Genomic DNA, 14,661 nt, shown 5'->3' on the forward strand with positions numbered 1-14,661 from the left:
GTTAATCATGAGTCAGATAACGGGTTGAACGTTATCCGATTGAGTCATTACATTAAGTAATTTCAACCAAATTCTTGAAAGCAAACAACAACAGCCGGGGAACCCGGTTCAAGTCTCGTGGACTTTTAGTACTTCAACTCTTTTGGCTGTTCCCATGGGTTTTCTTGGTTGGTGAAATGTCCGTAGGAAGCAGTCTTGAAGTAAATTGGTCTGGCCAAGTCCAATTCTCTCACAATCACACCGGGTCTCAAGTCAAAGTTCTTCTTGATGATGGCCACCAATTCCTCAGAAGAGTACTTGGAAGTACCATAGGTATCCACGTGAATAGATAAAGGTTCGGCCACACCAATGGCATAGGAGAATTGCACCAATGCTCTCTTAGCCAATTGAGCATTGACCAAAGATTTGGCAACCCATCTGGCAGCATAGGCAGCAGATCTGTCGACCTTGGAGAAATCCTTACCAGAGAAGGCACCTCCTCCGTGAGCACCCCATCCTCCGTAGGTGTCGACAATGATCTTTCTACCGGTCAAACCAGCATCACCTTGAGGACCTCCAATGACGAAACGTCCAGATGGTTGGATGTGGTACACGGTTTTGTCGTCCAACAAGTTGGCAGGAATCACCTTGTTAACGATCTTGGCGATGATTTCGGATCTCAAGTCTTCAGTCGAGATTTCTTCAGCGTGCTGAGTGGAAATCACCACAGTGTCGACCCTCAATGGAGTAACGGCACCGCCCTCGTTCTTGTACTCGATGGTGACCTGGGTCTTGGTGTCTGGTCTTAACCAGGCCAATTCTCCACTTCTTCTGGCAGATGCCAAAGCAGCATTTAACTTATGGGCCAACAAAATGGTCAATGGCAATTTTTCTTCGGTTTCGTCGGTGGCGTATCCAAACATGATACCCTGGTCACCGGCTCCCAAGTCTTCCAAGGCCTTTTCGTAGTGCAAACCCTGGGCGATATCGGGGGATTGTTGTTCAATGGCCACCAACACGTTACAGGTTTTGTAATCAAATCCCTTGGACGAGTCATCGTATCCAATATGCTTGATGGTGTCTCTGACGATCTTTTGGTAGTCCAATTGGGCCTTGGTGGTGATTTCACCGAAAACCATGATCATACCGGTTTTGGCAGCGGTTTCACAGGCAACCTTGGACAATGGGTCAGCTGCCAAACAGGCGTCCAAAATGGCATCGGAAACCTGGTCACAGATCTTATCTGGGTGACCTTCACCAACGGATTCGGAGGTGAACAAAAATCTTTCTTCGGTAGCGCTCATGATGATGTTGTTGTTGCAAAGAACGGATGGGTTTTGTGAAAAAAAAATGTTGGAAAATGTGGAAAATTGGTTTCTTTATATACAAATTTTTTCGCGAGCATGGACAAACTTGGTTGATCTGAGGATTATACGAGCGAGAATAGTATGCTATAGAATAGGGTCTTTTGTGATTGGAAGGTCATGGAAGGGTGGAATGGGACCAGGGGGAGTGAATAAACAGGGGGTTCGGCGATTGGGTCGGTGACGGTCCTGGGTCTCTTGACAATTCATGATTCGTCAACAGCGTAACGAGTCAACCTCGTTTATTACCGGACACTGTCAGTACCGTATTATTTTACTACGATGTTCGGCCCACGCGGTGCCACAATAATAGGGGGCGCCCACCGCGGCCGCTGCTGTGGCGGGATCCAACGATTGTGCGATGCCGACGTTAACGGCGCGTTTCCGATGGACCTTGCGCCATATCACGTGTACAAAACCGCATGTGATTTTGATTCCCGGCGATGGTCATATGCTTACATCAGCTTGAGCTATTGCTACCATCGCGACCGCGTCGCGCACCGTAAACATCTTACATTCTGTCTGTTTTTATTCAGTTAGTAACATGGATTTGATAGATCGAATCGACGTTCGGCCGCTGGCGAATGGTTTTGATGCCACACAGGTCATTGGATTGCCCATGCACGGTACCAGTGAAAGCGAGGGCGAAGATGAGCCCTTTTCACAGCCTGAATCCCATCTGGCGCTACCACAAATGAGTAGTATTTTAGACAGAATTAATGCTGTCAAAGAGAGACTTGCTGATCAGGACGGAGATCCAGGCTCACTTATGGATGAAGACCGTGTCGAAATGTCCCAACCCACAAGATCGGTGCTTTTACCCCAACTTGAGATTGACTTATCTGAGATTAGAAACCTTGATTCCAACGATACTACTCAGAAGATTGTTTCAGGTAATCTAACCCAGGAAACACAGCCGATTTCGATCGACGAAAGAACTCGCATTCTTGCAGAGCAGAAGAAACAACATCGAATGGCTCAAAAACAACAGTTGGAACAAGATATCTCTAATGTGACTTTAACTGACGAGGAAAACGAAGAGTTGGAGGCCACGAATATTTCTACATCCAAGGATATTAAAGAGGCACAAAGGTTTCTTGACCATCAGAAAAAGGTCAATTTCTTTAATAAACTCGAGACTGTCGGGCCAAAGAAGAAGATGTTTTCTGCAATGAGTTTCGTTGAAGCCTTTGAAGAGCCTAAGAAAGCCCCAGTGTCTCCATCGCACGAAGATACTGAAAAAGTTCTTACAGATGACGAGATTAATATAAGCAGTCCTGTGACTTCTCCATTGGTGTCTCCTTTAAAGACACAGAACCCTATTGAGCTTTATAAGCGGAACTTAAAGGGTGAAATCATTGATTTGGACGAAATCAGCGTTCCCAAAGTCTCCCGGGACAAGGAAATCTCCATTAAGCTGAAATACCTCAAGAAGATGCGTACAACCACCTTCAAGAAGAAGGAAAAGTCGTCGAATACAAAAAAGCTATTCAACAACTTGTTCCAATTGAACATCAACCAGATCAACTCGGACCCTAACCGGAAAGTCCAACTAGAAGAAGATGAGGATGAAGAGATTATGGAGAATTTGTTAGAAAAGGAGATCGAACGGGCTAGAAACATCAGGCGAATGGAGAAGATGAAAGAAAAGGCTGCACAGGCCTTGTTAAAGAACGGTACTGGCGCAGAGGAGGAAGACAACGATGATAACTGGGACGAAAGTGACAACATGCTCGCCCTATCTGGTGAAGATGAAGAGGAGTCTGTGCACAACGATATTGTTGATGACGAAGCAGATGATAGTGACAAAGAAGATATCGAAGAGAACTCGGATGGTGAAGACGAGTTTGCAATAGGAATCAGCCACCGTAAGCACAAGATTTTGGACTCTGAAGACGATGTTGAACAGGAACAAAACCAAGAACCAGAGGAAAACAATGAACTTACAGACAAACACAGGGACGAGTTTGAAGATTCCATCACCTACGGTGATATTCCGTTCCTGAACTCCCAGTTGTTCAAAAACCTCAAACCTCTCAACTCCGATGATGAAGAAGACATCCAGGCTGTCAGCTTTTTGCATCCATCACAGAATAAGAGTTTCAATTTGGAACTGACGCAGGAAACAATCACCCAAGTTGATAAGGGTACACAGGCAGACAATACCACTCAGGCCGACAAAACTACACAAGTAGATGTGCATGATGCATCTACCCAAGTTCTTGGATCCCAGCTTCTCTCTCGCTTGGACGAAACCCAAATCATCAGAAACGAATTAGATGATATCACTCCGGAAATGGTTAACAGAGGAAGAAAAGCCATCGAAAATAATAAGTTGGATAACATCTTGGAACAACAAGAAGACGAGGATAACGAAGAAGAAATGCAAGCACAGATCAAGATGTATGAAGAAAAAATCAGAAGGAAAGAACTCAAAGCCATTCAGAGAAGAAAGGATATGGAGAGAAAGGGCTATAAGAATATCATTGAAGGAGAAGCCGAAGAAAGTGAAGATGAGTGGGCAGGAATCGGTGGTGCTGACGGAGAAGCTGAAGAAAGAGCCAATTCAGAAGATGAAAAAATGATTGATAATGCGTTCAACATAGACTTGAATGACGAAGAAGTTAGAAAAAAGTTCATGGAACAGTACCAAATCAAGGACAGAAAAGAATTGGAAAAGTTAATGGACGATGTTAAAAATCACCGACTCGTGAAGAAAGTGGGTAATGGGTTGAATCTTGAACTCAGTGACGAAGAAGATGAAATCTTAATGAATTATAGGAAGCAGAAGTTGAAAGAACAGAAATTGAAAATGCAAGAATTCAACAAAACTATGAAGAACTTGAAGTCCGACAAGTCTAAGGCGTTTTTTGAAAGCATACAAGAGGATCTCAGCCGAAGCATGGTCCGAATTGACGACGAAGACGATGACGATTTGCAGCCATCGAAGCTTGAAGAGAGTTTTGTCAAAAATAAATTATCGTTTTTGTCTGAATCTTTCAACCAGTATGAAATCGAACAACGGAGGTCTGACTTCCAACATGATGTCAATTCTGATGAAGACGAAGATATGAACTCTTTGAAAACCAAATCGTTCAATAATTTGAGAAAGAGATCAATCAGAGAAGTCGAGATCGAGACCGACAATGATCAAGACAATGAAGAGGAAGATAACATCGACTTTTCTGATGAGGATTTGTTACCCAAGAGAAAACCGTCAATGATGAAATCTTTCAGATCAACCACATCGAGTACTGTGAGCTCCTTCAGTGGAGTCACCATTTCCAAGCAGTATAAGACGGTCAGTGGATCCAAAGCATCGATTACATTTATGTCGAAGAAGAAGAAGCTGCCAAAGTTGAACAAGTTGCAAAGTTTTCGTAAATTAAAGCATTAGTTTATTAGCATACCAGGTTACTTAATACATAAAAGCATAGGAAAGTCTGAGTTAGAGAAACCAGACATTGTCCTAATAAGATTAAGGTGTGAACATGAACCTGAGTTGGAAAACCAGGCATAGGTGAACACTATGTCCTTCTAGTAGTGAACCTGAGTTAAACAGGAGTTATTGTCATATCAAATTGGAAGTTAATGCCTCTTGTAAAGATCGATGACTGAAGCTAGACACCACGGGTTTCTTGAAAATAGACATATTGCCATGATTGACAATGAACGACTTGTTGGAGTTCAAGACGAGACTCGATGAAGACGAGTTGCTCGTGAATGCAGGTGGGTATCTTTTTAGATTGGTCTCATTTTGAATGGTTATAGGTTTGGTTTTTGGAGCCGACTTCAACTCCTCAAGTTTCTCACGTTTTCGCCTTCTAGAGTTTGAGCCACAAGAGTTGCCATCACCAAGTTTCTGTTGAACGAGAATGGGGGTATTTGTCTTCTTTCCAACCAACTGAACCAGGGACTCAGTTTGCATCAACTGGAGGAAAGTCTCGGACAATGAGCTGCCAATTATCGAGTTTCTTTGGTTTTGTGGTTGCTCAGAATTGCTGTGTTTGCGTGTTGCCGATGGTGAATTAATGAAGTTGAAGAGGGAGAAGGACGAATCGGAATCCTTTTTGGGGGTGGTCTCTGGGGTAATGAACTTGTTCAACAAAGATTCATAGTTGGACCTTTCTCCGTCATGAGATTTACTCGACGGGATTGAGTAGATGGCCTCGACTGTGGGCGACAAACACTCATGCGACTGCTTGATATTGTCTATGGGGTTGTGGAATTTGAAGCTCGAGACCTTCTTTTTACTGGGTGAATCGTTAGAAACATCAGCATTTCCATCCATTGCGTGTACCGAGGGGATGTTCGGGTCAACAGACGTCATGTTGATGCTAGCATCGCTGACCGACTTCCTTACCACGTATGGGTAGCTGTCCTGGCTCAAGTTTACGCGGGATCTCCTTAAGAAACTGTCAAAGTTCTCAAAGTCCATTTCTGGAGCATCAGAAAGAGTCGATTCGTTGTCGTTGAAATCACAGTCGATAGTGCTGAGGAAAACACTTCCCTTACTGTCGAACGGATTGACATTGATGTCTTCTGGCTTGTCCATGTCAAAATCATGCAATTCGAGCTCCGGGGTGGTATCGTTACTCTGCGGAAACGTCACATCCATGAGGTTGTCAAGGGTGTCAGATGAAGAGTTGACACCGTGATGGATACTGTCAGCGGTTGAGTCATGGTGAAGAGAATGAAGGCCCAGGTGGAGCTCCTCTGGCGAATTGAGAATGGGTCCATTGAATAAGTTGGAAATTTTGTAGTGGGACTTCTTCTTGTAGACCTTATTGGGTTTGCATCGGATGGGCTTGAGGTTCATATTGGAAATGGACACCGAGTTGGAGAGAGCAGCTTCCTGTGGTGTGGATTGGATGTTTCCACCATCAGGGGGATTCTTAGGGTTATGGATCAGGTTGGGGCTGTCTCTGCTGCTCGACCAAGAAGTGGTAGCGGTGGTCGCATACTTCTCCCGCAAGTAGTCAAACTCGAGGCACAAATGACTGTAAATATGGCTGTTTGTGGTGGAGTCATTATGATTCAAGTCATGCTCGAATAAGTATAACCTTGACGAAAGTTCATGGAATTCAGTCATATGCTGATAATTGTCCTTAAGAACCTGGTGGCTGTCATCTATGCGGACATCCATGTCAGATATAGATGTGCTGTAGTGGCAGATCTGGCTGGCAAAGGCATCTGACTGGTGGAAACTGTGAATTAACAAATCTGATTTGGCCCCGATATTATCCACCAAAATAAGCAAATGGTCTAGACGGGAGGAGGTGACAGGTGCAGCTCCTAACACTTGCACAGTCATGGTCAACAGTTGAGGTAGACAGGAATCTTATGTGCAATAGCCAGCTATTCTAGCAAGGGTTGGATATATAGGTTATTTGTGGATCAGAAGATAAGCTGAAGAGTGTGAGTAGCGGTGAAAAGCGTGCGCAGGCGCAATGCATTGTTTTCATTTGCCCCATTTGCAGAAATGCTCATCGGAAAGTCCCATAAACAACTCTTCCTAACTTGGTTGGTGCATACCTCGTTTAGGGTTATAGCTTTTGTCTGTGTACATAAATAAGGATAGACATTTCGTTTGTGTACATAAATAAGGACATACATTTCGTTTGTGTACACAAATAAGGATAGACTTTTCGTTTGTGTACATAAATAAGGACATACATTTCGTTTGTGTACACAAATAAGGATAGACTTTTCGTTTGTGTACATAAATAAGGACGTACATTTCGTTTGTGTACATAAATAAAGACATACATTTCGTTTGTGTACATAACTTCGTTCTATATGCATCGTACTAGCCCCCGTGCATGCTGCTTATTCTAAGGCCTTTTTATCCTTCTTATCCTTCTTGCTCTTCTTCTTCTTCAGCTCTTCTCCATGATGTTTTCTCTTTTTCAACGGATTTTCGTACGATTCCTCTTCCGGAGCCTCATAGTCCTGCTGTCTCTGCTGCTGCTTGGCCAGCAACGCTTCCTCCTGCTTTTCCTTCTTTTCATCCATCTGCTTCTGCTTCTTCTCACTCTTCCTCAAGAAATACTCACCACTCTCAATTTGCATATCAATTTTTCTAGGCTGTTGCTGAGGTGGGAATGGTGTGTACACTTTCTTCTCTCTCTTAGGAGCCTTCTTTCTTTGGACATTTTGCTTCTTGAACTTGGGTAAGAATCTCGACCAGTCCTCGTTGGCGAGCTCGGGCTTTTTACTTAATTCCTGTTTGATCATCAACTCCTTGATGTGGTAGATCGGATGCACGTTCTTCATGCAATCCTCCACCACCCGCCGCACCGTCTTTAACCCGGAGTAAGGTCCCATCACGCTGACAGTGTTACCTTGGACTAAAATGTAGCATTTGGTTAAAAGTTCCAATGCTTTCAAAGTGTTCCCGTTGGGGCCCACAAGCCGTTGTCTTCTCTTGACAAATCGGTCCTTGTTGGTGACGACATTTCCAATCTTGATTACTTCACAGGCGGTGTCATCTTGCAAAACTTTAACTGCCTGAGGGAAAGGAACCGATCTTGCCAACAACTTGATCAAATCTCTTGCTTTCAAGATGATGGCAGGGTCAAACGTCTTACCTGTAGTTCTGACTGTCATGGATCCTTCAACGAGGTCCAACTGACAGGCGATGTGGTGTTTATCCAAAGCTTTCGTGACATCGTTCCAAATGGATCTCAAGTACTGTTCTCTGTACTTGGGGAACAACGTCATGAAGTTCAGTTCTTCGGTGAATGGCTGGCCACTAGCATTGTGTTCCGGCTGGAACTCATCCTGATGCCACTTGTCGATGTCGGGGGTATCCCAGGGCTTGTCACGATTATGAGTAGAAACCATTGATGCTCATCTCAAAATTTTTCGCGGAAACAAAATATATCATGAAGCCAACCGCAGATAGGAGAAGGAAAGTGAAGAGCAAAAGGCTCGGGGTGAAACAGCTGGGGGCGGTGAAGAAAACAGTGGGAGTAAGCAAGGGCCAGAGTAAGGCGACGAAGGTGCAAATAGAGAGGATGAATGCTGATTTTGAGGGGCTCCAGCAGCTTCAGATGGCATCGCAGAAGCCTGCCAGTGTGTTAGATGTGAAGCATTTAAAGCAAGAGTTGACGAAAGACAAGGAGAAGAAGGACACGAGCAAGAAGGCGGAGGCGGATCTTGCAGCCCAGTTGGAGATGATTACGGGTATGGAGTTGTGAGGCGAGAGATAAGGTGTATATAGAGTAATGAATATGAATGAAAGATAATATAAATGAAAGAGAATATGAATGAAAGAGAATACGAATGAAAGAGAATATCAATGAAAGAGAATATCAATGAAAGAGAATATCAATGAAAGAGAATATCAATGAAAGAGAATATGTAAAATAAAGCAGGTCAAGTACAAAAAAGGGCAGACGTATTTGTGGCATCTACCACTTAAATGAGTCTGCGGTAGTGCGCGTGGAAAATTGATATCACAAGTTTCTTGCGTATGGAAGATTTCTCCAAATACTCGTCTCCTAGCTGTGTGCACCATTCATTGTGCGCCACGTATTTGCTCTGCTCTCTAAAATTGTTTGAGGCTGCGCACACTCGCCCGCCGTCTAAGGTCCACGTAATTACAATTGACACGCTAACACGTCGACTACCAATATCGACGTATTAGCGTCGCTCGTCTAAACACGTCTCATTCTAACCTTATGGCTCTCACTTCCTCTCACACCCTCTCACACCGTCTCACACCCTCTCATAAATAAAGGCACGCATGTCTAATGCGGCGCTGGTAAAACTCGTTTAAGGCACCAGCCAACACCAAAAGGCCAATGAAAGCCTAGGTAAGACACCCAAAACATCCCCCGCTACAAACCGACTACATCACACAGGCCCGCCCTGCCCCAAAACGGCCCAAGTTGTCACCAATCCACTGACGCACCTGCCAATCATTGTCAAATGAAACAACCGCTGCTCGAAGGAGGTGAAAAATTTAAAAATCCATTTGACGCGTAACGCGATGTTTTCGATTTGATAAATTAACTCCTTTTCGACAAATATCTTTTATATACTACAACCTTGTTTTCTTGCAAAAAAAATCCTCCAGGTGTTTTTTATACTGTGAACAAGTCTTACAGGTGAATTGGTCCATTCTTTCGTTCGTTTATCATGTCCTATCACTCAAGGCAACCCTCCATCGCCTCGTCCCTATTGTCGAGAGCTAATTCAAATAACCATCCCCAGTTCATTGGGCCTTGGAGACTCGGCAGAACCTTGGGAAGAGGCGCCACCGGCCGAGTTTTATTGGCCACCCACAAGACAAATGGACAGAAGGCCGCCGTAAAGGTGGTTTCCAAGTCAGAACTAGATGACGAAGATACTCAAAAGCCTAGCCAAGGTGGCTTACCCTATGGAATTGAAAGAGAAATTATCATCATGAAGTTGTTAACGCACCCGAACGTATTGAGATTATATGACGTGTGGGAAACCAGCAAGAACTTGTACTTAGTGTTGGAATATGTTGAAGGTGGGGAGTTATTTGATCTTTTGGTCGAAAGAGGCCCTTTACCAGAAAGTGAAGCTGTCAAGTACTTCAGACAAATTGTGTTGGGAACTGCTTATTGCCATGCTTTGGGAATCTGCCACAGAGACTTAAAGCCCGAAAACCTACTTTTAGATTCCAATTTGAATGTCAAATTAGCGGATTTTGGAATGGCTGCTTTAGAGAGCAACGGCAAGTTGTTGGAAACCAGTTGTGGGTCTCCTCACTACGCGGCGCCTGAGATAGTGAGCGGCTTGAAATATCACGGGTCAGCCTCGGATGTATGGTCCGGCGGAGTGATATTGTTTGCTTTGTTGACGGGAAGATTACCATTTGATGATGAAAACATCAGAGACTTATTATTGAAAGTCCAGGCCGGTTCATTTGAAATGCCTACTGATATCAGTTGGGAAGCGCAGGACTTAATAGGCAAAATGTTGACGGCCAATCCTGATAAGAGAATTGCAACAAACGATATCTTAAAACACCCAATGTTAACTAAATACCCTATGCCAAACGAAGATTTAATCAGTGTCAAATCTTTGCCACATCCACAAACTGCCCACAGATCCTTGGGAAGTGTCAAAAATATCGACAAGCAGATCTTACAGAACTTGTCTATCTTATGGAATGATAGACCTGAAGAAGATATAATAAAGTGCTTGTTGACTAACGGTAATAACCCTGAAAAGACGTTCTATGCGTTGTTGATGAGATATAGACACAACCATGACGAGTCTCTTGGTCAATCGAACAAGCAAGTCAACAATAACGGTAGAATTGTGGGAAGAAGCAACTCGATTAAAGGAAGTCCAAAGAAAAAGAGAACCAGTCAAATCTCGGCCTCTTCTTCTCGTCACAGACCCGTTAGTTTCCAGTACAAGAACAGAACCAGTATGATCAACACCAACGGTAAGATCTCTGCTTCTTCAAGTGTACAAAACTCTCCTTACAGATCTCCAAGGGCTTCTGGAAGTCCAAGAAAGTACGGTGCCATTAATAATTCTCCTTATAGAGGTTCTCCCAGAAGGTCTCCAATGGCTAGCCGGCCTATGTCTTCTTCTCCATCTCCTGCAATTCCTAGAAACATTTACAATGAAATTGTTTCAGCTCAACAAAAGGGTTCGTATAACACCGGTAATTCATCGAATTCCAATTCTATGCCACCTTCATTACCTTCTAAAGACAGTATAGATCATTACAAGAGAGTTCTGAACTATAACACCAACCATCCAGAAAACAAACCCAATGTTTCTGATTTGATGGAGTCGGCTAACCTTTCCCCAGGAAAAGGTGCTCCAGGCTCTCCAAATAAGAAGAGAAACTCGTTAATGAGATCTTTATCAAAAAACAGACTTTCGAGAAGGAAGTCTATGAGAGCCTCGATGACCTCTGGGTTGAAGCGTAACTCAATAACAATCAAATTGTTATCTACATACGCCAAATTATCCAACGAGACCGATTGGGAGTACATGGACAAACAAACAAGAAGAACTTCTGCTACCTTTGCTCAATTGTGTGACAAGATCTTCAACCAAGAAGACTACAATGAAGATGAAGAGAACTTGGTTGATGAAGAGGAAAAAGAGGCCAGAGAGTATGAGAGGTTAATGGAAATCGAAAGAAAGAAGCACGAAGCAGAATTGAAGGCACGGAAGGAATTGGCTAAACAAAGGAAGAGACAAAAGAGAAAGTCGTTGTTGTCTTCCAAAAAATTGTCAATCTTCATCAAAGACGACGCAAATAACTCTGAAATGGAAGTTCAAGTCGCCAATGATAATGCTAGTGAACTCACTCAACCAAAGAGAAAGTCTAAGCTCGTCCAATCTAATGGTTTAAGATCCATTTCTGAAGGTGCTGGTAAAGAGAAGATCACTGATGAGTTGACTGCTGAAGACCTTGAGAACATCAAGCGGAGATCGGTAACTCAGCCCATCCCAAGGCAGAGAAAGCATCCAATTTTGACTAGAAGACCGGTGTCCAGATTAGATCCTTTGTGGACTGCTTACGAGAATGAAGAACTCGACCGGGCCAAAGAAGCTTTGGATGCCGAATACAAGGATTCTAAAGGAACTAAGTCGAAGAAGAAAACTAAGAGTCACAGCAGAGAGTCGATGATCTCGGTGGTCAATGATGATAGCTTCAGCAAGAAGAGATTATCCAAGCAGTACCAATTACCTGAAGTTAATATGGAAAGGTCAGACTTGAGTGATGAATACTTGTCGGAGATCAGAAAATCAAGGCTCTTGAACTCCCAAATGAACATCAGTAGTATTGCCAAGGGTGAGAGTCAAATCGAGCTTCCAAAGAAGAACCAAAGACACAGAACTTTGATTGGTGATGTCAATATTCCAAATGTCACCAGGAAATCTAGACACTTCACCAATTCTAACAAGAGGTTGTCAGTGTTGTCGTTGTATTCTACTAAGGAGTCGTACCGTGACTTAAGTTCAGTGATCCAACTGGAAAGCAAGAAAGACTCGTCTCGGATGCCTCATTTGAGAACCAGTTTTGCAGACAGATTGGACCGTGCTGGTTTGGTTGAAGAAGACTATGAAGAAGATGATGAGCCTTTGGATGAAGGCTCGATCATGGACTTCGAGGAACATTTGGCTAATAAGAGAGCCAGTTACTATACTGGAAGAACTAACACAGTCAAGAGATACTCCAAAGCTCAAAGCAACAGACCGTTATCTCAGTTACCAAACTTACCTCCTGCCAACCACAAGCCCAAGTCTAACAAGCCTGACACCGACTACCCCGATGAGACGTTTTCTACCAAGGCTGATAGGAGAAGAAGCAAGCAGAAGGATGATCTGGACGATTATTATGGCGGTTTATTGGATCGTGACGATGACTACGACGATGAGAACGAGAACGATGAATTCGATGGCCAGGCAGATGACAAGGTGTTTGATAATATCAAATTACCACCAACCAATGGCGAAAAGAGACATACCAATGGTGGAAAACAGCCACAACCAAGACAGAAGACCAAGTCAATGTTACCTAGTGCTGAGTCAATGTTAATTCCAAACTTTGATAACCATGCCACCAAGGCGGTTGAAAAACCAAGACCTTATGCATCCACCAAGCCTGTCAACACCACCAAGAAACTGACTTATCCTGGTGACTTTTCCAAGTCCAAACCGTTGGAAGACACCACCAATAAGCCAGATCAGAAAAAGAATAAGTCAATCTTCAGAAAGTTGTCTTGGGGCACCAGAAAGACTTTTGATGATGTAACCAACCCCCAATTGCCATCTCCAGCTGATTCGTTTGAAGAAAAGAAACCTGCTCAAAGATCAAACTCTTTCTTCAAATGGTTCTCATCGTCATCTTCTGATGAAGGCACCGAAGCTGAAATCAAGAGATTCAATACCATCTTGCCAAAGCAAGAAATGTCACAGGCGTTGTTTGCTTTGTTGAACAGTTGGTCGAACTTCGGATTGAAGAACTTGAAGAATGATCATTATGCCTACATCATCAGTGGAGGAATCTCCAAGCACAACGCTTTCAACTTGAAGAGTTGTAAGTTCAGAATCAAAATCAACACAAGGGAATTCAACCAGAAGTCCGAGATTGTGTGTGCGAGAGTGAAGGGTTCAAGGGTGACTTCTAATACTTTGTTCAAGGAGATCGAAAAGGTGTTACTCAAAGAGGGTGTTATGGACTCATGAACCTTTATGGACTCATGAACCTTTATGGACTCATGAACCTTTATGGACTCATGAACCTTTATGGACTCATGAACCTTTATGGACTCATGAACCTTTATGGACATGGACTGTTCATAATATTTTGTATAATTATTTAAACGTTTAATAGGAACTAGAAGTGTGATGCACTAATATAAAAGAATTGTTACAAGTCGTTATTAACAATATAAACAGGCTTCGGTGGATGCAATTAGTAAATGCCCCATACGTCTTCACTACCGTGACAGAACTTCGAACATGCAACAGAAGCAGATAATGGGTAGTCGGAGATCCCGATCTTCTCGTCTACAAACTCGTCGGCGAAACTATCTTTCCCTCTGGCCATAGCACCCACAAACACACAAATACTTTCATCGTCATCCAATGTGCTCACATAATCTTGCACTCTCACCACTTTAGCATCGAAAGATAAAGTGACTTTTCTGCACTTGGTTGGCAAGTGATCAGTAATAGGGTTCTTGATCACCTTCAACAACTTCTCTTCTGAGTTGACGGATCTGATACTCAATTTGTGTAAGAGTTGTACCATTAACCCACTGAATCTTTTGAAAGTTCTTGGGATTCTCACCGATGGATTCACCTCGATTAGCACTCCTCTAGCAGTTTGAATGTAAACCTGCAACTTACCAGCTTTGTTTATAGGCGAGTCCAATAACGTCAATAAACACTGATGGGTTATATCTGGTCTGGCTTCAGCTATATCTCTTCCCATTTTTTTCAATAATCCTTGATGGTCATCGCAGTTCAACAACGCAAACTTATCACCACCAGCACCTCCAGAGCTCACTTTGTGTGTTTCCAAGCAAGCGTGTGATAATACCACTATCATTCTTTTTGTGGATTTGTCCTTGGAGCTCAAGGGGGCAGGTTGGACTGGAACTAATGATGCAGGCACAAAAGTCGGGATGTTTGCGATAGATTTGGGGTCTTTGTCTTTGAGGTCTTTCTTAGGAGTGTCCTTTTTTAGGGATGCGGACGAGCTTGGAGCTGTGCCGTTGGTGGTGGCGGATTCGACGGTCTTTTTCTTGGAGTCAGTCATTTGTAATTGAAATATATCTTTTAACAGAGAGTTCAGTTTTTT

General features: G+C 43.3%; 7 protein-coding genes across 7 annotated transcripts; 3 read left to right on the top strand and 4 right to left on the bottom strand. All coding sequences in view use genetic code 12, as the record gives it.

The window, feature by feature from the left end:
* Positions 1–125: 125 nt before the first annotated feature.
* Positions 126–1,283, bottom strand: SAM2 (methionine adenosyltransferase sam2; the record flags this gene model as incomplete). The annotated part of the gene is made up of 1 exon (XM_006685177.2): positions 126–1,283. One exon carries the CDS (start codon positions 1,281–1,283, stop codon positions 126–128), a length of 1,158 nt encoding a protein of 385 aa, XP_006685240.1.
* Positions 1,284–1,887: 604 nt separating this feature from the next.
* PSN45_002409 (uncharacterized protein) lies at positions 1,888–4,740 on the top strand (the record flags this gene model as incomplete). The annotated part of the gene is made up of 1 exon (XM_066157862.1): positions 1,888–4,740. The coding sequence occupies one exon, from the start codon at positions 1,888–1,890 to the stop codon at positions 4,738–4,740; it is 2,853 nt and encodes a 950-aa protein (XP_066013959.1).
* A 174-nt stretch (positions 4,741–4,914) lies between these two features.
* Positions 4,915–6,657, bottom strand: PSN45_002410 (uncharacterized protein; the record flags this gene model as incomplete). Its single annotated transcript, XM_006685175.1, has 1 exon — positions 4,915–6,657. The coding sequence occupies one exon, from the start codon at positions 6,655–6,657 to the stop codon at positions 4,915–4,917; it is 1,743 nt and encodes a 580-aa protein (XP_006685238.1).
* Positions 6,658–7,172: 515 nt separating this feature from the next.
* Positions 7,173–8,189, bottom strand: KRR1 (ribosomal RNA assembly protein krr1; the record flags this gene model as incomplete). Its single annotated transcript, XM_006685174.1, has 1 exon — positions 7,173–8,189. One exon carries the CDS (start codon positions 8,187–8,189, stop codon positions 7,173–7,175), a length of 1,017 nt encoding a protein of 338 aa, XP_006685237.1.
* A 41-nt stretch (positions 8,190–8,230) lies between these two features.
* On the top strand, positions 8,231–8,545 carry PSN45_002412 (uncharacterized protein; the record flags this gene model as incomplete). The annotated part of the gene is made up of 1 exon (XM_066157863.1): positions 8,231–8,545. The coding sequence occupies one exon, from the start codon at positions 8,231–8,233 to the stop codon at positions 8,543–8,545; it is 315 nt and encodes a 104-aa protein (XP_066013960.1).
* A 943-nt stretch (positions 8,546–9,488) lies between these two features.
* GIN4 (serine/threonine-protein kinase gin4) lies at positions 9,489–13,541 on the top strand (the record flags this gene model as incomplete). Its single annotated transcript, XM_066157864.1, has 1 exon — positions 9,489–13,541. One exon carries the CDS (start codon positions 9,489–9,491, stop codon positions 13,539–13,541), a length of 4,053 nt encoding a protein of 1,350 aa, XP_066013961.1.
* A 229-nt stretch (positions 13,542–13,770) lies between these two features.
* On the bottom strand, positions 13,771–14,619 carry NEP1 (18S rRNA pseudouridine methyltransferase; the record flags this gene model as incomplete). Its single annotated transcript, XM_006685172.1, has 1 exon — positions 13,771–14,619. One exon carries the CDS (start codon positions 14,617–14,619, stop codon positions 13,771–13,773), a length of 849 nt encoding a protein of 282 aa, XP_006685235.1.
* Positions 14,620–14,661: the final 42 nt, after the last annotated feature.

Source organism: Yamadazyma tenuis, chromosome 3 (genome assembly GCF_029203305.1).
Source record: "Yamadazyma tenuis chromosome 3, complete sequence".
Classification (NCBI taxonomy): Eukaryota; Fungi; Ascomycota; class Pichiomycetes; order Serinales; family Debaryomycetaceae; genus Yamadazyma; species Yamadazyma tenuis.